The following is a 27,770-nucleotide window of genomic DNA, read 5'->3' as shown; positions in this document are numbered from 1 at the left end:
TTTAAATTTATACACGATAAATAATACTTGTATTGCGAAATCTTCGATTACATATGGGTCATTCCACGCGAAGTGATCAAGGCACGTGTAATCGACCTTCACGGATTTGAACCAAATTTGATGGAATTGTTCATTTAGGGCCAATATATAAAAACCCAAATTTTTGTGTCAGTTGAACCACCCCTCGGGTCATGAGAGTACCCCCTGTTTTGACAAATCGCCAAAACTCTTGATTTGCTTTTGATCATATCTCTGGTTCTATTTACTCTAGAATCAAACTGCAAGATAGCTTTTGAAGAAAATTATTCAAGGAATCTAGAAAAAATATTAGTTTTTGGCGGCAGTGCTGTCAACTATGCGATTTTTTCAGTTAAATATTAAAAAATTAATTTTTCTCCCAATACATATATTTTAAATTTGAACATTCTAATGCTATCGTGTTCCTCAGACATTTCTACATAAGAAACACTTATAATCTCAATATAATTTGAGCGGATCCTGAGATCACCCGTTTTGAAGGAAAAAAATCGCAATTTCTCATATAAAATCGCAAGCGCACAACACTCAAAAACCAACTTAAGTATTCTGAGTTCAAACAGGATTTTTCGTGAAGTAGACGGGAAATGATAAAAAACTACGTTTTTGGTTTGCTTCTAGCGGATCAGGGTCGATTTTTATGACCGTTCGAAGATTTTCTCAATTTCGACCAATAAAAATGGATTGTATTGAGATTATAAGTGTTTCTTATGTAGAAATGTCTAAGGTTTCTTATGTAGAAATGTCTAAGGAATACGATGGCGTTAGAATTTTCAAAATAAAAATGTATGTATTGAGAGAAAAATTTATTTTTAATATTTAACTGAAAAAATCGCATAGTTGGCAGCACTGCCGCCAAAAATGTATATTTTTTCTAGACTCCTTGAATAATTTTCTTCAAAAGTCATCTAGCGGTTTGATTCTAGAGTCAATAGAACCGGAGATATGATCAAAAGAAAATCAAGGGTTCTGGCAATTTGTCAAAACGGGGGGTGATCTCATGATCCGAGGGGTGGTTCAATTGACACAAAAATTTGGGTTTTTTTTATATAGTGGCCCTAGATGAACAATTCCACAAAATTTGGTTCAAATCCGTGAAGGTCGATTTCAAGTTTGCATCTTTTTTGATTACTTCACGTGGAATGACCCATATGTATTACCATTGTATTTATTTCGACAAATATCCCGAGACACTAAATCGTTTTTCATGATATTGTATTGTTTTTGGAATGTCGTGTCCAGAATTGAAGTTGCTTTTTTTACAAACCGAGCATTTTCAAATTAATTCAACAAACAATAAATGTATCATAAATTCTCGGCAGCCGGCTGCCCAGAGCAAAAAATACATGCTATCACTTTTGAGAGTTGCATTGATCGTATCACTTATCAAGGTGAATCCAGATGTAATCCAGCTCTTACTAACAAAAACTCCTTCCCGTGGCAAACGCGAGGATGCAGAGGTATAAACGGTCTCAATAACAACGTTTGTTACACTAACATTCCTTTCCTTCCCCGATGACTGTACGAGTGTGGCCTTTATTGGCGTTGAGAAGGGATAGCTACTCCTAGACCCCACTCATTTATTCTCTATGCGATTCACTTGTTTCGGTCAATCACGAAGTAGCAACTATGAATTGTTCGGTCATAATGCTCATGCTCCATTAAAGTAGTAAAATAAGGCTTGTAGAATCATAGTATGTATTTCCAATTTAAATAAATTACCTTATTATTCACCAAGCATCATAGGTACACACGAAAGACCAGTTGTCACTTGCAACAATATTGAAATAAAACCTACCGAATATAAGGCAATTTTTATCTAGTTGTATATGGGTCATTCCATGCGAAGTGATCAAGGCACGTGTAATCGACCTCCACGGATTTGAACAAAATTTGGAGGAATTGTTCATCTAGGGCCAATATAAAATAACCCAATTTATTGTGACAATTGAACCACCCCTCGGGTCATAGGAGCACCCCCCGTTTTGGAAAATTGCCAAAACCCTTGATTTTCTTTTGATCATATATCCGGTTCTATTTACTCTAGAATCAAACCACAAGATGGCTTTTGAAGAAAATTGTTCAAGGAATCTAGAAAAAATATTATTTTTTGCCGGCAGTGATGCCAACTATGCGATTTTTTCAGTTAAATATTAAAAGTTAATTTTTCTCACAATACATATATTTTAATTTTGAAAATTTTAATGCCATCGCGTTCCTCAGACATTTTTACATAAAAAACGCTTATCATCCCAATATAATATGAGCGCATCCTGAGATACACCGTTTTGAAGAGAAAAACCGCAATTTCCCATATAAAATCGCAAGCGCACAACACTAAAAAACCAACTTGAGTATTCTGAGTTCAAACATATTTTTTCGTGAAGTAGACGAGAAATGATGAAAAACTACGTATTTGGTTTGCTTCTAGCAGATCAGGGTCGATTTTTATGACCGTTTGAAGATTTTCTCAATTTTGGCCAATAAAAATGGTCTTTTATATGAGAAAATCGGAGCTTTTCCCTTCAAAACTGTATATCTCAGGATGCGCTCATATTATATTGGGACGATAAGTGTTTTTATGTAAAAATGTCTGAGGAACGCGATGGCATTAAAATTTTCAAAATTAAAATATATGTATTGTGAGAAAAATTAACTTATACTATTTAACTGTAAAAATTGCATAGTTGGCAGCACTGCCGACAAAAAATAATATTTTTTCCACACTCCTTGAACAATTTTCTTCAAAAGCCATCTTGTGGTTTGATTCTAGAGTAAATAGAACCGGAGATATGATCAAAAGAAAATCAAGGATTTTGGCAATTTTCCAAAACGGGGGGGTCTCGCATGACCCGAGGGGTCGTTCAATTGACTCAAAAATTTGGTTTTTATATATTGGCCCTAGATGAACAATTCCTCCAAATTTTGTTCAAATCCGTGAAGGTCGATTTCAAGTTTGTATCTTTTTTGATCACTTCGCGTGGAATGACCCATATTTTTCTTTTTACATTTCTTATAAAAGAAATGTATAGAATTCGCTCAAACTTTCAAGATTTTTTCCGAGGCCCGGAGGGCCGAGTCTTATATACCAATCGACTCAGCTCGACGATTTGGGACAATGTCTGTGTGTGTGTGTGTGTCTGTGTGTGTGTATGTAACGGACAAATTCTCATTCGTGTTTCTCAGCAATGGCTGAACCGATCTTATCCAAACCAATTTTAAATGAAAGAACTAAAAAACAGTATGAACGCTATTAATTTGTTTTTGATTCTGATGTTTAGTTTCCAAGATATGAATGTTTGAATGCGTAAAAATGGCGTTTTTTGCAGTTTTTTGAAATTATCTGCCGAAATTGACAATATAGATTAACAATTTATATGTTTTAGACAGCTTAAACGAATACCTTTCGAACAAGCTATAGATTGTAGAAATCGGACTATTATCAAAAGAGATATTTAACATTAAATGCGGACGAAAGATTTTTATCATTTCCCATTGCCAGAAATATGACCAAAAACATATAATCTATTATAAACGCCAAAACGGCTTATTTTAGGTCAATAGTATCTTCGGAGAATTTAATGGAGGTAATATGGCCTTTCTTCTGGAATTGTGCTTTTGCTGATTAATCCCCCTATGAGTGAGATATTTTCACAAATTTTCTTGGAAGTGATTATATCGAAATGATGTCTTCAGCAAATTTGTAGCTCTTACTTTTGCGAATAACTTTACTAAAGACTTTAAATATCTATTTTGAATAATTTAAAAGTTATGGCTTGTTGTTTGTTGATTATTCTTTGTCGCCTATTTATTGTTCAAAATAGTAATAATCCATTGAAATAAGCTAAACATTATTGCGATAAAACGAATTTTGTATTTCATTTTACTATCTACAACCGCTAGAAATAACCACCGAACACTTCCAAGTTGTCTGGAAGGAACTTGATACCTTATCAGTACAAAAATGTTCATTTGTGCGAACCTTCTCACTGCAATTTTTCTAACTTATAACCATCGGATCGATCTGAAACATATCGGAAAATGAAAAGCGAAAAAAATAACTCCAAGCAACGGCGTAGCCAAGAGAAGGTTTTGGGGTTTAACACCGTACAACACCCCCTGCCCCCAACAACACCCAAAGAAAATATTGGATTGAAGTTGAAAATTTATTGATGCAGACTGATTTAATTCAATATTACAATAACAATTATCTGATCCGTGGATTGATAACCTGTTGTTAACATCATTAGGACTTTTGATAAATTGTCGGAATGACGTCCTGATATGTAACTGATCTATTGGTTTTGATTTCACAGTTGTCTAATTGCATCAGTATCAAATTCCTGCCTGAAAACATTCCAATAGAAAATTCCAGAGTTCTGTAATCAATCATAATCCTCAGATTTATATTCAAATTGATCCTGTTTTTGTAGAAATGTATTGTAATAAGGGTCTTTATTAAATAGGAAGCGAAGTTAAAATTGATTTAATGTCTATGAAACATAGAACTGCTCACCAAAAAATGCATAACTTCCAACATTTGCCAAAAATGTTTTTGCCTTTCTCATTCACTCTAAAATTCGTCAATCTAATCCGGACCCGGAGGACCGAGTGTCATATGTCAATCGACTGAGTTCGTCGAGATCGGAAAATGTCTGTGTGTATGTATGTGTGTATGTGGAAAAAATGTGACCTCAGTTTCTCAGAGATGGCTGGACCGATTTACACAAAGTTAGTCTCAAATGAAAGGTACAACCTTCCCATCGGCTGCTATTGAATTTTTTATTGATTGGACTTCCGGTTCCGGAGTTACGAGTTGAAGAGTGCAATCACACAGCAAATTCTCATATAAACTGAAATGAAAAATTTTCAACATCAAATTTGTATTTTTGATGCCAAATGACTTTAAAATGCATGAAACATTGAGATGTTTGACAAAAATTGACTTCTTTGGACTTTGGTACATTTTTGCCTTTCTCATATAGAAAGGTTATGCAATCACTCTAAAAATCGTTAATCATACCGGCCCGGAGGGAGTATGCAGTGAGGGGTTGCTGCTTTAAAATTAAAACTAGTTTAAAATTTCTTAACAAGTTGAAAATTTTCGGCTGGACCTGGACCTCTCGGATCTTTCTCCATGATCCGCCGCTGGTTTCAAGCGATGTTTCAGTATCACATAGTATCTCAAGATCGTGGCTGTCGATCCATTGTATGTATGTGCAAATCGTACTGAACATGTAATATTCATTCCCACCATTGTATTGAACATAACCAGCCATGGAATCGTAGTCTGGACAAATGAGACAAGCACAATTGCACCACTAGATGGATTAAAACAGGTTTTTATTTTGGGAATGCGTCGAGTTGAGACGAAAACGTAATATGATTAATAACGAGGATAACACTTTCCGAATGTAGAGAGAAATTTATGAAAAATGACGATTTCCATTCGACTCTAGCAGGTTCTGATCGATTTTGATGAGGATTTGATTTTTGTTGTATGACCAATTGTATGTATAGGTCAAATGTTTAAAAACTAGAAATTTAAGGTCAAGATAGCATCATTTTGAAACCGCCAATTTCGGAGGTTTAGTATCTTCGATGAGTTTTACAAACGTTAAACAGCGCATCATTTGATAAAACAATTTTGACGGTATATCGTCCAAGAAGTATTTATGGTGAATTTTCTCAGGTTAATATTCATGACTACAATAAAGTCGCAACAAATTTGCTAAAGACACGAACCTTGTTACTATTTTCTGGAAAATAATTCTGCATAATTTTAAAACTTCAAAAATTATGGTTTCGGAATTATGCCGTTTAGACAGTAAGATCGATTTTCACCAAACCCCCGCCAAACCGAATTTCTGGCTACGCCGCTGACTTCAAGTAAGTAGAAACAAAGTCGTTCTACACTCGTTCACAAGAAACTTCTTGGAATTCTGAATATCTATTATAATACATTGACACCCCAATTGTATCAGCCAAATATGAATTGCCAAATATGATTTTTTTATTGCATCGATCTACAACAATTTTTAGGTAGCTTTCAAGAGGTTATTTTATAGACTTCTTCCAAAATTTGGCGAACCTATTCCAATTCGTATACCAATTAATTGGTATACTTAAGGGTTTATATGTTGCAGATAGAGAAAATACTGAAATTTTCAGCTTTTTTTTCTACACAATATTACGAAAGCTTATTAAACAATTTTTTCTAATAAGTTTGTGAAAATTATAAACTATTTGAAATTTTTTAATAGTTTAATTTTTTATTTAACCTTGATTTTTTAATAAAGAGTTACCATCGCTTCACAACGTAGTCTATTTTTCATGGCTTGCGGTGAGTACGATCTCTCGAATTGCTGAACTGAAAATTATGGAATGGAAAATAATTTTTAGTGTTCTTTACAGATTTAACTCGCCGCGCAGATAGCTCTGAATTAGACCCGCTGGTGCCCTAAGACGATTTCGCTAGATTTTCGGAGCACTGTGCACCCAGTGCATTAACGCATGTGACGGAAGGCTATCGAAAAGTTTCGTGAAAATGAAAATTCCAGTAATGATGATGATTTCCCCAAACGGTTCGTTTTCGAGAGATTTTCATTTGTTCTTTGACATTAGGATTAGCGGTAATAATTCAAATCAAGGATACTACTGGGAAGTCACCTTTAGAAAAAGTCGATGTCGAAGTAAAATTTGGAACTATGCACGCATGCACTTCAGAGATAACGTGATATCAGGAGCTGCGATTTCATTTCAACGCTTTTTTTGTGAAAAGGGCGATACTCACAAATGTAAACATAAGGCTTTTTTCATACATGCGAATGATAAATAAATAAATAACCCCTTTAGGAAAATTCAGTTTTCCCACCACAATTTGGATATTTTATTAACAGAGCATTAACAATAATTCGTTGGAATGTCTATTTTATGGGACATATTTTCGCTTTCCCATTGATTTGGTTTGAGATTTCTAGCACTGATGTTGTCCTATGCTGATTTGAGCGATTCTCTGAGTCCTGCCACTATCCCATGTAGTATGTGTTATCAAAAACATCGCGAAACATCAAGTTCTAAATGTTCTCAAACGATATAATATCCGAAGAGAGTGATAAGAGTTATAAGAAATGTCTCATCACACTGTTAGGTGGATTAAAAGCGTTTTTACATTTTAAAGACATTCAAGTAGCTAGAGATTACTGGGCAGGGAAAGGTATGAAAATTTAGAGCCATACTCAAGTGAGAGCAAGGATGTGAAGTGTATAAGATCGGAAAGCTAGAAGTGGCGGGGTCATCAGAAACAGGCTTCATATCCTACAAGCTTAACTTCTGTCTTCTGTTGGTGGTGGTTTTGCAGGATATGGCGGAACGGTTACCATAGAGGAATTCCACGAAGATTCGTCCGAAAATCTCCAAAATCGTGACCGTTCAATCGATATAATATATACAATATAAGATGGTCATATTCCGATGAAACTTTACAGGTTTCACAGGCATGTAATAGTAAACATTTTCCACAGTCAATAAGATTATTTTGACTCAAGCGCAATTTTTCAAAAGGGCGTAGGCGATTCTACGTACATTAATTGCAAAATTGTTTTGTTCGATTACCCTATTTTATACAACAACACTAACTGAGAACGAGTTACAGAGAATGAATACTTCTTCACAAAAAATATACACTGAAAAAATGATGCGTCATTTTTTTATAAATTGCAAAAAAACTCATTTTGAATAGCATTTTTTCCTAAGGAATATGGTAAAAAAAATTGTTAACAGCTGTTGATTTAAAATGGCGTTTATGAATATGATTTATTCAAAAATAAAATTGTATTTTTCCCTGCAAATAGTACGAATTATAAAAATATATCAAAAGTTTTTACTAGAAAAGCTTTTTTATTGAAAGCTTCTCCATGATCCAAATACGCTGGAAAAGATTCTTTTACGCCTTTAAACGATAAACGAACCATCTATCACATTTTATGAGGGGGTAACGCGAATAACTTATAAAAACTATTTACCCGAATTAATTGTTTTTGTTGGAGCAAAATTCCAAGTATCTCGATAACTATCGCATTTTGGAAGATTAAATCCATTTTGTTTTAGAATGCTACTTAGAATTATATTCTGTAATAAAATTACAGTTAATATGAAATTAGTGTGAAATTTAAAAACATGTAAAAAGTTATTGTTAAAAAAACTTTTTTACCGATAAGTTGCAATCACATTCAAAATGTTTCTTTTCGCTTTTGGTTTTTGTTGACAAAATATAAAAATTAAAAAATTAGTTTTTTTCGCATTTTAAATTTTTAACATAAATTTTTGATTTTGTGAAAAATGACACAACACTTTTTTTAAGTGTATATTTTTTAGAATAAAAGTATTCATTCCCTGTAACTGGTTCTCAGATAGTTTTCCTGTATAAAATAGAGCAATCGACCAATTTTTTTGGAAATTAATGCACGTAGAACGTCTACGCGCTTTTGAAAAGTTACTCTTGTATCAAAATAATGCAATTGCCAGAAGAAAAAAACTCATGGAGATTCAAAAACCGAACACAACTGTAAAGTTTCGTTCGAATCGACGATGGTCATGTTTTGCGGTCAGCCGGTTTCTAATAAAATCCCTCCATAGTTACAAGAAAGCATATTTGTGATTAATTGGAGGAATATTCAGAAATGTGTGTTGTGGATGATTTTACAAAATAGATGAAACAGTTAAGGCCATTAATCCATTCTGTCCTGCAGACCAAAAAGGATAATTAAAAAAAGATCATGCACATTGGCAAATGGATTCAAGTAGGAATAGGAGGCAACAAGTTGTAAGAAAGAATATTTCCTTAACACGCAAAACCATTTACTAAATACTTAAAATTACTTTCTTGGACGAAATCAGCACTCTAGAAAATTGTCGAACCTTCTCAAATTTTTCAAAATTTTTAAGCGAATACAGTAAGTGTCGCCAAATTCGAAATTCCATTGAAGAACAAACTCACGCATTCTCAAAAGAGCGAACCCCGCCGATGGGCTTTTGGGAATGCATGATCAGGAAAGTCACAAAAACGTCCAATTGAAGCGCCAAATCGAAAACTTACTCCTTCGCAGCCTTGCTATTTTTGTTGAAATTAATCTAAAGTAACGAGACGTCCCCACTCAAATGGGACCTAGATCCTAGATTTCAAGGTCTTATCCCGCATGGTAAAACGTTCCGGAAAGTATCCCGCATATGTGCAGTGAGTATCAAAGGCCGCATCTTCAAATACAGCACCATGAACGAGCACAAGCCACACGAATCGAGATCCGAGGGATAGAAAAAAGGACCAGATCCGAGGGCCAGACCAAAGGTTCAAATACCATACAACCGCATAAAAAGATCATGAATATGGACCGCACTAAATTTCACAACTATAAAAACACCATAAAATGGTGTCAAAAACCCATAAATGCATCGGAATATGGTTTTTTTCATGTGATCTTCCGGACCATGGATTTTTTCATGGGCTGAACCCATCCACTATTAAAAAACCTTGCAAAGGGGATGTATTTGGATCATGATCAGGGGGTGAATTATGGGCTTTTCGCTAGCTCGGATTACCAAAGCGATGAAGCTATTTTAAGAAATCCAGCAATACATCATTTTTGTACGATTGTAGATCTTCTTCTAAAACTCAAAAACAGGTGTTCGCTACTGTTTTATAATTCAATATCGCGAACCTGATTATAACAAAAGGAGCCTTTCATTACTAATTTATTATCTAAACCGAGTAATATTTTTTGTAAGGAGATGTATTCTAGTTATCAGAGATTTATTTTACCGACGTCTTACGATTGACGATAGCGAACTTAAATTACAAATTAGTGACAGTTTACAGCAGACTTCCCAAATGAACAACGTACAGTACACAATGTTCGCCCCGGTTCTGTGCTCATAATAAACCAACACTTCATGTACGAACTCTAACACGCTATTTCGTACCAAAATGCGTGCACATGTTCGACTGCACAACCGAAGCCCATGTACATACACGGTGTGCGTACACATAGGTTCGTGACACCAGTTCTCTCATTATCACTAGCATTGTCTCTTTTCGCCTTGTGCGAATCGTTCTCGAGTACGAACCCGGTGTACGCACACGGATGTTTGAACTAGAGTTTGTACATCGTTCGCTTGGGTTCGATGTTCGAGGCGAACCTGTACCTGTTTGAGGTTGTACGCGTGCACGAAATTTTGTACACAGGTACAAACTTGTCGATGTACATGGGAAGTCTGGTTTGCAGTTTTATGGCGTTTTTTTTTGCATACGAAATCAAGGAAAGTTGTTTTTTTAATTAAGGAAAGATGTTTATATGTTGAAAATGTATATCCACAGTCAAACAAAAAATCCTAGACGACGATCCTTAAGTTATGATTGTGGACCTTCTAGTATCATTTTTGATTTGAAACCCTTTAATAAGAGTATTTTAGGAATAGGATAGATGACAGACGGCGACCTTTCCATGGCGATTTATTATGAGAAAGCACGAAGAAAGCGCATTTCCTGCATGGGCATGCATGTTTAAAGGTTCAAAATGTTCGCTACCATTTTCTAATGCAAGGTGGCGAGACCTTAATTTAGTGAGGGTACCTTTTTCATAACTGGTCTGGCGGTTCAGAGGATGCGGCGCTAGTCTCATTAGCTACTCGTGATATGTTTGAGCCTCAGCTCGGAAGGATTCTTAGTGATGCTGTACACTAAGAATCGACTGGGAAGTCGAAATAGAAGGTCAAGTTGCGCAACGGAATATAGTATCAAGGCTTTTTTATTCTCTATGCAAAAATTCATTTTGTCGCCATGTTAAAACTCAAGTTGGCGATCCCAACTACCAGATGAGGTTTTTTACAAAGATTTCATCTGAAGTCATGCAAAGTGAGTAGGACGAGGGAACGATTCCTGTACGTATAAAGTTGATATTCACTATCAAACAAAAATCCAAAATGGTAAAACTATATATTTTATGGTGGACTTATGTTAGATAAATCTGAAAACCTTTTGGTAGGTGAATTTATTGTTCCAAAATTGAGAATTAAATTAATGAAATCATTGTGTTTCGAATTCATCTCGCCAGTAACTAGCACCAACTTGGGGTCAAGTTACACGTTATATCTAAATTAGTATCCAAATTAGCATTAGTTAGACACTGTATCCAAACAGTCACACGAAACCTATGGCGCCCTAAAGCAACTGTCTAGTCCCGAGTGATTTCCCGGTAAGCAAAGACAGAAGCTCTGGTTTGCTGACGAAAAAGCGAAAACGAACGCTTGTTTTTTGGTTAGGGAACCAGACGCCCAACATTACGCAATATTAGTTTTAAGTTAGGTCTTATTTTTTTTCTTGTACAAACTGATTTAATCCAATTTTCCCCTTTGGGAGCAAATATTTCAAAAAAATGAGGATATTGTCATTTTGAAATTCAGTATAGCGGACCTGAGTTCAAGCTGACAGTTTTTCCATAACGATTTATCATCTGAAACTATTTACATTAGATGTATTTGGAATCAAGAAACTCCATAATTGGAGGCCAAAAATTGCTTGTCGCGATTTCGAAAGCTAGGATCGAAAATCCAGATTCAGGAATAACGTGTAATAAATTGTTCAAAAACGAAACAAAATCAAAGTTCGTCGAAGGATCGGTCGTCCGCGCCCCAAGTGTACTAAAATGACTATTAAACGAGTTTTACAACAAAAAATTAGCGGAAAAAACAGAGTTTCCTCAGAAAGATGGCTAGGTATTATTTGATATAATTTTCGTACGAATATTGTACTTTAAGAGCGACACAGTACATTTCGCTCGAAACAGAAAAAATTAAAACAACGTGTACCAAATAATTCCACTAATTAAATTATTTTGTAAATATTTCGACTATTTAATAAAAGCTGTAGATTGAGGTATAAATGCACTTCTGTTTTTCAAACGTTCCCTTTCACAGTTCTATAGTTGTAGGTTTCCGGGATAACCGTTGAACTTGTCGTCATTTTAAATTGTATTTTTAAAGCAAACATTTTCGCTAGAACCGAATAAAGCCTAAATCTAGCTAACAAACATTTTGAAACCCATTTGCTACTCACCGAAAGTAGGTCTAGGGGGCTCCCCCTCCGACTCCTCGCCGCGCTGCAGCGATAGCAGCGTCCGCAGCCACCGATTCAGCTCCTCCTCACTGTTAAACACTATGCAAAAACAGTCATCCTTGGTATACAGCGCAATCACATGCTTCTTGGTGTCGTGCCGTTTGTTAATATTGAAACAACTACGCAGCACTATGCTTCGCTTGGCCTGCACGGAACTGCTCTTCAGCCACGACTGCTTGAATTTCTTCTCACTGTCAAAATACTCCAACCGGGCATTCTTGTCCGGTGTGTCACCGTACACGACAAAGTACTTCTTCTTATTGGTCTTCAGCTTCGTGTGGTACCCGTGCAGGACCACGTTAAGTTCGGTGGGAATCATAGCGGACAGCCCGCTGGAACCCACTGCGCCACCGGCCGCGAAACTACCCGGACCGACGCCACCGCCGTTCGACGAGGACGACATGCTGCGGGCGAACGGAAGCAATCGTTTGGCGCTGCTGACACCGGAAGCGAGCGCACTCTGGTGGTGATGGGACGTCGTTGTGCCGAATGCTTGCGTTCCCAGATGGTGGTTATTGTTGTTGATGGCGTTACTGTTGTTGTTGTTGGTGTTATTGTTGCTACTGGATGAGGTTCCTGTGACTGGTGAGGATGCGGCAATGATAAGGTTGTTGTTGTTGTTATTGTTGGTGTTTGCGTTGCTAGTGAGTGTGGACATCGCGGCGGCAATTTTCCGCCACGGTGGCCCATGAGAACTGTTGCAACGTGACCGGAAGGGCGGTTTTTCCGAAGACGTTTTGATGGTCTGGAAAAGAAAAAAGAATAAAAGCATCATCACTAAAGTATGCCGACACAAATCCGCCAGCACATCTAATTTCGTCATCTCAGACACGTTTAAAACTAGAAAAATGCCATTGACCTGAAAACAGAACTGAAAACAGACTGGTGATGTATGTGATGTGAATACGAGAAAATAACTTCTCAGCCACTAATAGCGCGAGGGTTGGTTGACTCGTTGTACCTCCCTCGAAGTAGTAGCCAAAGTCGAGATAGAGAGAGAGAGAAAAAAAAACAAAAGTATAAATAAAACGTAATTGAATCATACCGCACCATTACCGAAAAATAAGTTTTCACTCGAAACTAGCAGAGCATCGCCGCGGCAAGATACTTGGCACAGGCAGCGAACCTGTGCTTTACAGGCTGGGCACCCCGGGGATGGTGGAAACGCCGGATGAGGCCCACACGTTGGGATACGTTAACAGAGCCGAGTGGTCAAAATTGTTCCTTTTCTCAGGAGATGAGTCATTTTTAAGGGTAACATAACATAACATTTATAACAAATAAAAAAAACTAGTTTTATTATATATTTGGATTTATACAATTTTATCAAGAAATGTTATATCATCTTCAAAATATCAGAGTAACTTCGAGGCAATTTTTTCGATGGAGTGTAAAACTAGACTGTATGAAAGTGCGCTTTAACTTACAACAAAGCTTTTTACATTGAATCGTCTCAATGTGTGAAGCGCACTTATTCCTCGTCGGATGATAAATATGTGCGTAACAGATACCAAAACGATTCGATGTAAAAGCGCATATCTATTTACGTGTTCGCACTTTAAACCGCACTATTATGTGCGCAATAAGCAAAACTTCTTGTTTAATTACGATGTTAGATAAATCTTAGAGATCATTCATAAATTACGTAACGCTTTTAGGGGGAGGGGATATAACCAAATGTGGCATATGGGGGAGTAAGCTGGGACGTTATGTAACATGTTTTTACCAAATAAAAATCTTTTTGACGGATTTGTTACGTAATAGGGGAGGGTGACATAAAAACATTTGTGACAATTTATTGCATGGGGAGGGGGAGTCAATTTTGAATAATTTTTGCGTTACGTAATTTATGAACGGTCTCTTACAAAATTGGATGACTGCGTTTGACGTTCATTATACGTTTTCATGGTTACACTGCTGCCATCTATGTTTGAACGAGACGGAAAAGGCAAGTAGAAATCTGTTCTTCGTGTGCGCATAGCGTGGTTTGTTTAAATTAAGTTGCACGTGTTTTGAATTGTATAGTCAGATAGGAACAAATCGGTTGTTTTGAACTGCGCTTTCAACACAAGGGCACCGTTCGGAATACATGAGAAGAAGTTTGTTCAAGTATCAGGAGTGACGGATTCCATTTCTCTATATTGCAAGCTGAGCGTTACAAAATTGGTGCAGGAAGAGCTAGAGACGCCAGATCGTGTATGGGAACCTCGATTTTGTCTTCTTCCATATACACGGGAAACTTAGTTAAAACGCTGTTACCTTCACCGATGTATTCTAGGTTGTTCTGCAGCATGAAACTCTCTCTCATCATCATCATCATCAACTTTCTACTCGGCATAATATGTTGAGCGATATCAGTACTGACTGTCTCATATGATGGAACTGTATAAAGGCGATGTTCACTTTTATCCCGTCCCCATGGTAAATGGACGATATGTATGGGGTAGGTAAACGCTAGGCTAGAATACAAGCAATCAAATGAAAACTCAATTACTTCGAAACTAGTTGAATGTCTTTTCAATATAATTGTATTCTAATCGACGCTAATATTATATTTCAGGTGGTGCATTTTGGCTTCGATGCGTACTCCATATTTAGGGGTTTGTTAAAACATGTTTAAACCTAGCAATGGTTTTTATTTGAAAATTATAGGAAACTTCTGCCTGACTCTTTTATTAATATGCTAAACAAATGGTATTCCTAGCTTCCAGAACAAAATGTTATAATTGTTTGAAAAAAACAAAATGTCAAAAATTTGAAATTGAATCTGACATTCACATATTCGTTCTAAAAAGCGATCCGCCATAATGCAGAATAAGGATGATTAACAAAAAAATATGCGCAACGATGCACAGTGGAATAAATCCGACCAAAAAGGCAATTAATTGGAAGCCGCTCAAAAAGTATGACAATATGTACACCAAAAGTTGCGGAGCTTTTTATTAAATAAAATGCAATCAAATTTGTTCAATTTGTTAAGGGGCTTTGAAAATCCGAAACATCACCGGTATTCATCAAATCTGAGGTCAAATTAAGAAGCCGCTGAAAAAGTTCAAAAAATTAAAATTTGTTCACCGCACGCCCTTTTGACTGAAGATAAAGGGCTTTGAAGATCCGGAATATTACCGGTATTCATCAAATCAGAGGCCTTATTAAGAAGCCGCTGAAAAAGTTCAAAGAATTATATCCTTAAAGTTGAGGAAAACTAACGATCAAGATGCAATCAAATTTGTTCACCGCACGCACTTTTGACCGGAGATATGGGGCTTTGAGGATCCGGAACATTACCGGTATTCATCAAATCTAAGGCCTAATTAAGAAGCCGCCGAAAAAGTTCAAAGAATTATACCCTCAAAGTTGCGAAAAACTCTAGCGATCAAGATGCAATCAAATTTGTTCACCGCACTTGTATCCGGAGATATAGGGCTTTAATATGCGGAACATTCCCGGTTTTTATCAAATATGAGGCCTAATTCGGAAGGCGCTGTAAAAGTACAAAGAATTATATCCTTAAAGTTGAGGAAAACACTAACGATCAAGATACAATCAAATTTGTTCACCGCACGCACTTGTGTCCGGAGATATGAGGCTTTGAAGATCCGGAACATTCCCGGTTTTATCAAATCTGAGGCCTAATTCAGAAGCCGCTGTAAAAGTACAAATAATTATACTCTATTGTATTAGAGATGGGCGCGTACGAGTAATTTTACCCTATACCTGATCCGAATCTCCGGTCACAAGTGCGTGCGGCGAACAAATTTAATTATATCTTGATCGTTAAAGTTTTCCGCAACTTTAAGGATATAATTCTTTGTAATTTTACAGCGGCTTCTTGATTAGACCTCAGATTTGATGAATACCGGTAATGTTCCTGATCTTCAAAGCCCCATATCTCCAATCACAAATGCGTGCGATAAATAAATTTGATTGCATCTTGATCGCTAGAGTTTTCCGCAACTTTGAGGTTATAATTCTTTGTACTTTTACTGCGGCTTCCGAATTAGGCCTCAGATTTGGAGAAAACCGGTAATGTTCCGGATTTTCAAAGCCCCATATCTCCGGTCATAGTTGCGTGCGGTGTACAAATTTAATTGCATTTCATTTCCTAAAAACGCAACTTTTGGTGTATATGTTGTCGTACTTTTTCGGCGGCCTCCAATTAATTGCCTTTTTTTGTCGGGTTTCTTCCACTGTGCAATGTATCGGCGACGAAAATTCTGCTTGCATTCTTCTTACCGCACCATTTGAATAGTGCATCCACATGCTTCTCATTCGACTAACGAGCGATGAATAAAGTACTTAGTATAAAAATGCATGAAGGATTTATATAATTTCCTAATATTCCATCAACTTTTAGGTGCACTATATTTACGGCTGTGGCTGAAATAGACTATCAAATTCTGGGTTTTCCGCGTCCCTTTCGAAAGTTTTTGTGTAATTCATAGAATCATACTTCGGAATTTAATACAAAATTGATGACAATTTCTACAACTGATTACTGCAAATACGGTCGGTGTTATGTCAGACCGGACTAAGTGGCATTTTATTGATTTCGAGCAAAACGAGTTTGAATCGCAGCATGCTTTGCGTTATAATTCGAAATAAATTTTTGCCATAATTTTTGCTTATTATAACATATTTCAAATCTGGTAAGAGTCAAATGGAGCTGAAGAAATTCTTTATCCAATGCGATAATTTTCACATTTTTTTAGGATTTTGCTAATTAGTCCGATGTGACTTAACACCGACCATATAATGTAACTCAGTACAGCACAATGAATGTTACTGACATTCAAAAACTTTCCCTCCTGAGGAATTCCACGAAGATCCATCCGAAAATCTTTAAAATCGTGACCGATCGTCTTAGATTCCGATAGAACTTTGTACGTTACACCGACATGACAGACTAAACATTTTTCACAGTCGATATGACTATTTTGACTCAAGAGCATTTTCGAAAAAAAAAGTTAGATTACGGTATTTTATACAACAAAACTACCTGAAAAACGAGTTAAAGAGAATTAATACTTCAGTACAAAAAATATATACACAGAAAAAAATGTCATTTTTCACAAAAAAATTCATGCTAAATTTTTTTATATTTTGTCATCGAAAACCTAAAGAGAAGGAAAACATTTTGAATATGATTACATGATGGAGAACTTATCGGTAAAAAAGTTTTTCTAACGATAACTTTTTCAGTGTATTTGGATCACAGAGAAGCTTTTAATAAAAAAGTTTTCCCAACAATAACTTTTGACATATTTTTATAATTCATAGTATTTGCATGATAATATATATGATTTTAAACGCCATTTCAAATTAAAATACTCATAACAAAAAAATTCAGAAATGTTGTAGATATTTTGTTTTATTACGACCTTTCCATAATTTGTTCGTGTTTCTCCATCAACAACAATAGGTTTATCAAAAGGCTCATAACAAGGCGATATTGTAAATCATTTGAAAGCTACACGAAAAAAAAATATTCAACCATAGGGTCTGATGATTAAACTATTTATTACACTATATGATCGAAATACACTGAAAAAGTTTCTTTTACGTCTTTAAAACTATAAACACTAAATTAATGGTATTTTATGGGTAACGCGAATAATTTTTAGAAAGGGCATAATTACACGAATTAATTGTTTTTATTGGAACAAATTACAAATATCTCGAGAACTATCGCATTTTGAAAGATTTTTGTTAAATGCATTTTGATTTAAAATGATACTCAGAATTATATTCTGTAATAAAATTACAGTTTTGTATGTCAATTAGTATGAAATTCAAAAACATGTATAAAGTTATCGTTAGAAAAACCTTTTTACCGACAAGTTCTCTATCATTCAATCACATTCAAAATATTTCTTTTCTCGTTAGGTTTTTGTTGCCAAAAAATGAAAAATTTTAAAAAAATGGTTTTTTTGTAATTTAAAACTTTAACATAAAATTTCGTTTTTGCAAAAAATTACCAAAAAATTTCAGTGCATATTTTTTTTCGTACAAAAGTATTCATTTCCTGTATCATTTTCTCAGATAATTTTGCTGTTTAAAATACAGTAATCAAACAAATAATGTTTGAAAGTAATACACGCAAAAACTTCGACGCCCTTTTGAAAAATTGCTCTTGTATCAAAATATTGTAATTGCCAGAGAAAATCGTGGATCGAAAATCGTTGAACACATTGCAAAGTTGCGTTCGAATCGGCGATGGTCATATTTTGCGGTCTGCCGATTTCTCAAGGAATTCCTCTCTTGTTTCTTTCGAAATTTTTATAAGGGGCCTCTATATTGAATAACTGTTGCTCTAGTTGTTGAACTCTGATCTTGATGAAATTTTGAGATTTTTCAAAAGTATATACAAGCCTCAGAATGGAACCGTATTTCGTCAATTACGGTTCAAGGTCGTCTTCGAAAAGGTTACAAATATCATCGAGTAACTTAACAACCCATTGGAATCATCGAGCAACAAACAGTGGCCTGAATGCTGTTTGACCAGGTAATGATGAAACTCGATGGATGTGTTTTGAGTGACGATGAGACCTATGCGATAGCCGATTTCAAATTTTCCGCGGATTAGATAGCAAAAAATTATGACTTGGCAAGGGATCTGTTCCTGCGGCTAGAAAACCAGCATGTTCGTGACAGAAAACCAGCGTTTTCGTGACAGACATTACGTATTCGATAATATAGGAATTTCCTGAACGAACGGATGTCACCCTTCATTGAGTCCCGTTGCGTTTAGGACAGACAGACAGACTATCATGACAGCAAAGATTTGTTACAATGATACTACAATAAAGTTCAGTTAATCCCAAAAGAGCAGAACTACCAATTTGCCCCCAGCTCCGTCTAATAGCGGAGTCTTGGGCCATAATGAAGCGGAAACTGAATATGAAGAGCACAAACTTCAGTGACATGGGTCGGATGACGAATTGGTGGAAACAGCCGGTTAAAACCGTGACTGAAGAAGGCATGCACCGGATGACGAGCGACATCAACAGAAAAGGTCGTGGATTTCTTCGAAATAATAATGAGGGATGTGTTTCTGTTGTTTTCATCCTTAGAAAATTATTCGATTGAAAGAAAGGTACGCATTTGAGAGTGTCACATTTCTAAGAATCTACCCTTTATTGTTGGTTGTAGGGTTTGGAATTTCCACTTTCGTGAACAGACATATGGCTGATATGCCTACTATGGTAGAAAAAGATATGCGATAAATTGCTTGTATTCACAAGCGCTAATTGAAAACTCCGGTTGGAGGCCATGAAAATCGAAGTTTTCTGGCCACATCTGCAGATTCCTTGCCAGATCAACAATTTAACGGCAAAGTTATCCACAAAAAACAAATCTATGTTTCTTGGGAACAACTCAACGACCCCTGGCTACATAAAACTTCTGCCGCGGAAGCTGTTAGAAATCCAATTTGACACGTTTAACCGTCCATTAGGATGTGTCCGTTGGATTCGGTCAACACCTGATCGCACTGTTTTTCTATACGCTGCGGTTCTAAAACCTTCGTTGTTGATCACAACCACAGACAGACAGACGTTCCGAGTTTCACAGCTGCACAGATGGTGGTTTTGGCTATTTTCGATCTCTCTGCGATCCTCTTATCCGACCATGTCGCGAAATCATTACAATTTGGCAGAATTAATTCACTCCATCTATTTGGCAGAATTAATTGCCATCGCATGGTAATTCGAGAAAAACATCGCCAAAAAATTTTGCACAGGATTTCAAGCCTAAAACTTTGTGAACGGATTGCTACTAAAAACTACTTTAACCGGTCACTTCACCGGTCAAAAAACAGCGGACCGATTCTAAATATGCAGAGCTTTATAGCTGACTCACAATGAAAAGAAAACACAGAATATTGCCATTCATGTTTCAACATTTTTAAAAATTTAAAAAAATGTTCGTATTCACCCTAAATAGTTACAAAGTTGCATACCGGAGTCTCATATTAGCTTTCATAGCCATAACTCGTCTCATTGAGGGAGTGTTCCCATCCATTAGAGTGAAAGCTAATAATATACATCTGGAACAAAATGATAAATGAACATGGTGGGTAAGGTTCTAATAAAACAAAATACAATCGAAAATTGAATTCGCACCAAATCCGCACGACGCATCAAATTGAGAATATCAAACGCGCCAAATCCGCAAAAATCGTGAAATCCGCGAAAACTTTGGTGACAGAATTGGCACGTTGCAATTTGACTTTCGTTTGTGCTTAGTATTTTCTGAGTAACAGAAAACAGAAAACAGTCAACGGCTTGATTCACCAAACTTCGCAGTCAACCCAACGACGCTCTTCCAAGTTTCCTTTTATTACTACTAAGGTGGTTTGCTTTGATAAGTCGAATAGACGCACTTCTTTCTTTTACTTTACTTTCGATAGAGTGTGTTTAATGTTACATATTCGAAGTTAGGCCTTAGATGACTGTTTTTAATGATGCACCTGTGTCGTTAAATACACGGAACACTAGAATCACGAAAGTACTTACGTAGCTAAACCGTATGGCAACAACCTTTTTCGATCTTCAGAAATCGTAAATTTCGCAAACATCAACGGTATTTTTGATCGAGAGAAGTGATGTAATATTGCAACCAGGTCAAAATAAAATTAGACTCAGCATCCTATATGTACGAAACAATTATTATAAAATTATCTTATACGTCCAATTCGTTGTTTCTCATTCAATCACAAGAGTGTCCAATTTTGTATGTAACTAAATAAAAGTTTTAAACGCGTTTGAAAAGAGTAATAGCAATCTGATATCAGTATCCTTAGTAGGGACCTTTTTTGGCGAGTCATAATAGGATTCTTGTGACTTCGGTTCATGAGTAGAAGTCTTTTTTGCAAACATTCCTTCGGGTGTATTTCGCTGTGCATTGAGCAAGGTGTATTGAAGGTTACGAAATCTTACCGCAGCCACCAATAGCTTGCCAGACCATAGGTTTCTAACCAAATTTTTCGACTTGAATGGATGTCTCAAACAATATCAATATTGAAACAGCATGTGTGCATATCGAAAATCAATTTCCAAGTGCATGCCCTGGAATTGAGCTCTAAACTCACTGGATATATCATCATTGATTATCAAAAGTGAAAATGACGAGTACCACGCTACCATAACGATCCCGAATAATTCTTAGTAACATAGATACAGAAGGCACAACAATCATATGGGTCATTCCACGCGAAGTGATCAAAAAAAGATGCAAACTTGAAATCGACCTTCACGGATTTGAACAAAATTTGGAGGAATTGTTCATCTAGGGCCAATATATAAAAACCCAAATTTTTGTGTCAATTGAACCACCCCTCGGGTCATGGGAGCACCCCCCGTTTTGGTAAATTGCCTAAACCCTTGATTTTCTTTTGATCATATCTCCGGTTCTATTTACTCTAGAATCAAACCACAAGATGGCTTTTGAAGAAAATTGTTCAAGGAGTCTATAAAAAATATTTTTTGCCGACAGTGTTACCAACTATGCAATTTTTTCAGTTAAATATTAAAAGCTAATTTTTCTCTCAACACGTATATTTTAATTTTGAAAATTTTAATGCCATCGCGTTCCTCAGACATTTTTACATAAAAAACACTTATCGTCCCAATACAATATGAGCGCATCCTGAGATATACCGTTTTGAAGGGAAAAATTCCGATTTTCTCATATAAAAATCCATTTTTATTGACCAAAATTGAGAAAATCTTCAAACTGTCATAAAAATCGACCCTGATCTGCTAAAAGAAAACCAAATACGTAGTTTTTCATCATTTCTCGTCTACTTCACGAAAAATTATGTTTGAACTCAGAATACTCAAGTTGGTTTTTTAGTGCTGCGCGCTTGCGATTTTATATGGGAAATTGCGGTTTTTTCTCTTCAAAACGGTGTATCTCAGTATGCGCTCATATTATATTGGGATGATAAGTGTTTTTTATGTAAAACTGTCTGAGGAACGCGATGGCATTAAAATTTTCAAAATTAAAATATACGTATTGAGAGAAAAATTAACTTTTAATATTTAACTGAAAAATTTGTATAGTTGGCAACACTGTCGGCAAAAAATAATATTTTTTATAGACTCCTTGTATAATTTTCTTCAAAAGCCATCTTGTGGTTTGATTCTAGAGTAAATAGAACCGGAGATATGATCAAAAGAAAATCAAGGGTTTTGGCAATTTGCCAAAACGGGGGGTGCTCCCATGACCCGAGGGGTGGGTCAATTGTCACAAAAATTTGGGTTTTTATATATTGGCCCTAGATGAACAATTCCTCTAAATTTTGTTCAAATCCGTGGAGGTCGATTACACGTGCTTTGATCACTTCGCATGGAATGACCCATATTTCAAATCCAAATAAAGTATATCATTGTATGCGTCCTTGTCATTGCTTGTTTTTAGACCCGACGAAAACGTGCCTTTCCCACAGTGCCCACAATCACGAAACAGTCTTCAAAAAGCACCATCTCGAACTACCACAGATTGCACACCTCCAGCTCATCACGGCAGCGCTATCGGGAAAACCATTGCCAACAAGAGCACAATCCTTTCATATGACTGAGAGTTCACTTGTTCGCTTCAACGAGTACAGTCTGCACGTGTCTCCCGCCGTCGACTTCCCGACCGCACAATCCGAGCACCTAATAGCTAATATTCCTTTTGGCACCCACCACCACCACCACCACCCGCTGCACCCATCCTCAGACAGAGCCTTCGTCAAGTCCGTTACGGCGCGAGATATATTCAGGACACACTGCAAAACAGGTCCAACTTTTCCCATATAATTGTTACTACAAATGTTTTGCCAACTTTGAACAAAGGCGAAACAACCGAACGAACGAACGAGCAAAACGACGGACCACCACCGATGATGACGATGATGATGTCCCGCTTCCACACTTGGTCCTGGCGGCGGTCTTCGAAGCCAATACACGTATTACCTTCACCGTTTCTCGATGGGCGCGCGAGAAGCAGCAAAACAAGAACCCAAGCCAAAACAGCGACTCTGCAGTCAGTTTCAATGTTTTTTTTTACCATCAGTACCCCCCCCCCCCCCAACCTCCTATGCTCAGACTTTCCGAAACACCAAGCAGTCAACAGTGATTCACGTGAAAAGCGCGCACTCGAGTGACGAAAAAGTGCTCACAACTACGCCTCTGCCACCATCTTTCCCCCCAGCAAGCCAAGCAGGACAACAACTAAGCAGCTTCGCTGGGGACGCGAGGGGGTAAATAAACACAACTGCGGTGAAAATAAATTGAAAACAAAGTTTTGTACCACTTGAAGATATTGTGTAGTATCATGTATGTACCACTACCATTCGGTGCTACTGATGAAGATGGGGTCGGGTAGAAGAAGGGGGGCGGAAAGGGGGATTCCATTCGAAACTATAGTGTAGCAACATGAGCTGAATTTTGATCGGTATCGGAGCCGTGAAATACACTAAAAGGTTCATTTTGTTCTGGAAGGATGCAGTAAAAGCCCTGGGCAAATCAGGTTGCACCGAGCTGGGTCGATGCGATGAAGATGACATTTGTCTGGCAGAAGGTTGATCCATTAATTGACGGTTCAGTTAATTAGCATATTCCAAACTAATCCGTTTGTTTGTGGAGATATATTGTGATTTATCTTATCTAGTTACGCTAAAATCAAGAGATGTTACTCTTCAGGCCGGATAACGGTTAAAAAGTATACTCGGATTCGCCTTTCTAAATCAAATTCGAGAAGAATAATTGTGGCGAAAAGTTTTTTTTCAGATCCAAGTCTAGAACACGTTGGAGAGTGAATATTATATTTTTTGGCATTGCAATGCCCTTAGTATCGTATACCTTTATTTATTTATTAAACAAAATTTATTTTTCTGTCGAATTGAACAGAGTTGAAAGCAATTTTGTGCTAATCAATTACAGATACAACTAAATTTCATAACTAATAATAATTACTGAAAGAAACCTGAACTAAAAGATTGTTTAAAAACTAAACTGTCACAAGGAAGCCACTTGGGGTTGTTGCTATTTCGTATGTACATTAGAGTAACAAGGAAAAAATAGCTCCCTTGGTCCTACGCTGAATCATTTCCTAGTGGGACCAATAGGAGTGCTTCTTGCTCTAAATTTGAACCAAATCGGTCAACTCTATTTTTTCCTTTTTTATTTCGACTATATGTAGTCGGACAAGTCTAGCTACCGGATCAACGTGCTTGAAGTTTGTATGGGATTCCTGACAATATGGAGAAAGCCTAGTATCTAGCATTTACACCGCTCGGTTCTACTGCATAATTTAAAAAAAAAACGCTGCTAGCAGAAATAAGAAAGACAGAAATAATGTTATTGCCTACAACTTTGTCGAAGACTACAAATCAATCCTACTTCGGACAAGTTATTAAACTTTGAACGCAAAGAAGTTAAACTTCGTGGAAATCGGCTGGTGAAGCACCACCATTCGCTGCTAAGCCCCATGCAAAACTAGCTGTTTAAAATTGAATAACATCTCCTAACAAAGCTGGATTTGACTTGCAGTCTTCGACAAAGTTGTAGGCATTTAAATTATCTTCATTATTTTCACTTGCTGTGAAAATGTGATGCATACAGTGTAACATAGCGATAATACTGTGAATTGCGGAGTATTCTCCAAGAACATAGTTGAAAAATCCACAAAAACTTCAAGCACGTTTGTTCGCTAGTTACACTTGTCCAATTTGGATCAAATTTGGAGCAGATACTTCTGGTGGGACTAGGAGGAACCGAATTAGGAGTGGGTCGATTGTAATTTCAAAAATTCGTATTTTTATCTTGCCCGCGACCTAAAACAGTGGAAGGCAACTTGTGAACGCAAAACCAAAGATTGTGTTACAGTTTGGAGAAGGTAACAGCAATAATGTAAAGAATGGCCCTCGAGGGACAGCGAAACAAATGTTTGAAAGCAATATTCCGTTTGTCTTGAAAAATTTACTATATCTTAGGGGTTAGGAAGTGTAAAAAATTAACCCCTTCCAGCGATGCTGCAACAGTAGATTAATTATTGGAAAAGTGATACATAGCTGGGCAATTGGACTCGATTGGAGTAAAATCTGGCCCAGAATTTGGAATTTAGACACATACAACTAGGTGTTTCTCTGGATTTATTCGACGTAAAAAATGTAATTTAGTCAAAATAAAGCACTATCTCTGGAATTCTTGTCGACATTTGACGCACACCGGACTGCCCAACCTCATAGACCATTTTTTCCAAACTTCTGTGTAGCGTCCTGTGTCGTCTTTACAGTATTCAGTTGGATGGTTTGTAACCCTTGTCGGTGAAATCCACCTGATTATCGCGGACTTTGTAATTGTGAAATGTATGCAACGATCTGTCATTTATTAAATTTTTACGTAATTTTACGTCAGTAACTGGGCACATTAGACACTAAAACAACGGAACATAAAAATATTTTGTAAATATGTTATGGGAAAATATTGCGGTATGCTTAGTAATTTTTTTGTTAAATTATTGAAATTAGACCAATACTTTTATGAAAAGTCTTACTCAGCAGCAGTTTCAACATCAATGTACTCAATGACGTTTCAAGGTCACCAATGTTGTTTTTCTAATCTTCAAAATTAAAATTCATGAGTCAAAACATGTAACCTCAAAAAAAGAATAAAGATTCAAAATCTATTCAATCGAATACTTTACAACAGACTTCCCATGAACATCGATAAGTTTGTACCTGTGTACAAAATTTTCTGTTCGCGTTCAACCTCAAACATGGTTCGTCTCGATGTACAGGTTCACCACGAACATCGAACCCAAGCGAACGATGTGCAAACTCTAGTTCAAACAACCGTGTACGTACACCGGGTGCGTACACGAGAACGATTCACACAAGGCAAAAAGAGACAACACTAGTGATGATGAACGTGAGAAAGAGAAAACTGGTGCCACGAACCTATGTGTACGCACACCATGTACGTACAAGGGGTTCGGTTGTGCAGGCGAACATGTGCACGTGTTTTGGTACAAAATAGCGTGTTCGAGTTCGAGTTTAATATGAGCACAGAATCGGAGCGAACATTGTGTACGATGTTCATTTGGGAAGACTGCTTTACCATTTATTCCCCAAAAAACAGCTCAATTTCGGACATTGAGAGTAGAGGACCCCTTTAAAGAAAAGTAGCATACATTTATCCAGGAACTAATACAGCTCCAGTGTCCATCGTTCGTTGATGATAAAAAGTTTGGTTTCGAATCAACAACAGCAAATTCCTTGCTAGATCGTCAGTTTTCAAGTGAATTTATCAGTGAAAAAACTAGAATTTTCTGGAGGTATCATCCCGTAGCGTGGTGAGATAAAACTTCGGTTCGGGCACGTGCGTGAAATTCTTCTTGATATAAGTTTCATCGTTCATGAGAAAGCATCATCTGTACTTCGCTGGAACGTAGTCGTACAATCTCCGAAAACGTATTCTGGCTACCATGATTTAGAAAAGTTGTATTTGAATGTTTCGTATTTCACTCGTCAGTAACTGACACCAACTTGCTGTCAGTTAGACGATATATCTTAACTAACACCAAACTGGCGTTAGTTCGACACTAAATGGCATGCCAATTTTCTTATAATGTTTAAAATCAAACCAAAATTTTAGGGTAGTTTTATACATGTATTTACCTCAAAAATCAAAAGAAAAGTTAATCGATGGAGCCTTGAGTGTAAAATTGAACGCATTTTCGCTTGATGCCCTCCATCAAAGTCTTTACAGTGTCATCCGGTACCAGTTTCTCAGTTTTTTTCCCATTTTCTTAACATGTCCTTCTCGTCTTTGACTGTCTTCTTGCTCTTCCGAAGTTTCCCGCTTCATCATTGCCCAGTACTGCTCCACCGGGCGCAGCTCTGGACAGTTTGGCGGATTCATGTCCTTTGGAACAAAATGGACAGAATTGGCCTCATACCACTCCAGGACACTTTTAGAATAGTGGCAAGATGCCAAATCTGACCAAAATAGCGGAGCTCCGTCGTGCTGCTGCAAGAACGGCAAAAGGCGCTTCTCGAGGCACTCAGATTTGTAGATCTCGCCATTTACTGTGCCCTTTGTCACGAAAGGCTCACTCCTCACTCCGCAAGAGCAGATGGCCTGCCAAATGAGATATTTGGAGGCGAACTTCGACATTTTCTTCTTCTTAAATTTGTCGTCCACATAGAACTTGCTCTTGCTGGTGAAAAACTCCAACCCGAGAATTTGCTTAAAATCGGCTTTTATATACGTTTCGTCGTCCATCACACAGCAGCCATATTTTGTCAGCATCTTCTCGTAGAGCTTCCGTGCCCGAGTTTTAGCCGTCGATTGTTGCCGCTCATCGCGGTTTGGGAAGTTCTGTACCGTGTATGTATGTAGTCCAACTCTCTTCTTTGCATTCTGGACGTAGCTTTGCGACATGCCGATCTTTTTAGCCAAATCACAGCTTGAGACGCTGGGATTTGCTTTAATCATCCGCTTCACCTTTCCCTCCGTCTTTTTGTTCTCCGGTCCCGGTTTTATTTCAGCTCATTTGCCGTGGTCCAACGTCA

At 37.0% G+C, this 27,770-nt stretch overlaps 1 protein-coding gene across 17 annotated transcripts in view; it reads right to left on the bottom strand.

Moving 5' to 3' along the window:
- Window positions 1-27,770, bottom strand: part of LOC131682014 (mucin-19) — a 642,211-nt gene that overhangs the window by 429,889 nt on the left and 184,552 nt on the right. For all 17 annotated transcript variants that reach the window (XM_058963148.1, XM_058963145.1, XM_058963144.1 and 14 more), the window contains one exon: window positions 12,146-12,950. In XM_058963148.1, coding sequence (XP_058819131.1) covers window positions 12,146-12,863 — 718 coding nt within the window. In that variant the 5' untranslated portion in view covers window positions 12,864-12,950. The remainder of the gene's footprint in view (window positions 1-12,145; window positions 12,951-27,770) is intronic.

This window comes from Topomyia yanbarensis, chromosome 2 (genome assembly GCF_030247195.1).
Source record: "Topomyia yanbarensis strain Yona2022 chromosome 2, ASM3024719v1, whole genome shotgun sequence".
NCBI classification, from domain to species: domain Eukaryota; kingdom Metazoa; phylum Arthropoda; class Insecta; order Diptera; family Culicidae; genus Topomyia; species Topomyia yanbarensis.
The sequence above is the reverse complement of the archived record's forward strand: the minus strand, read 5'-3'. Positions and strand labels throughout refer to the sequence as shown.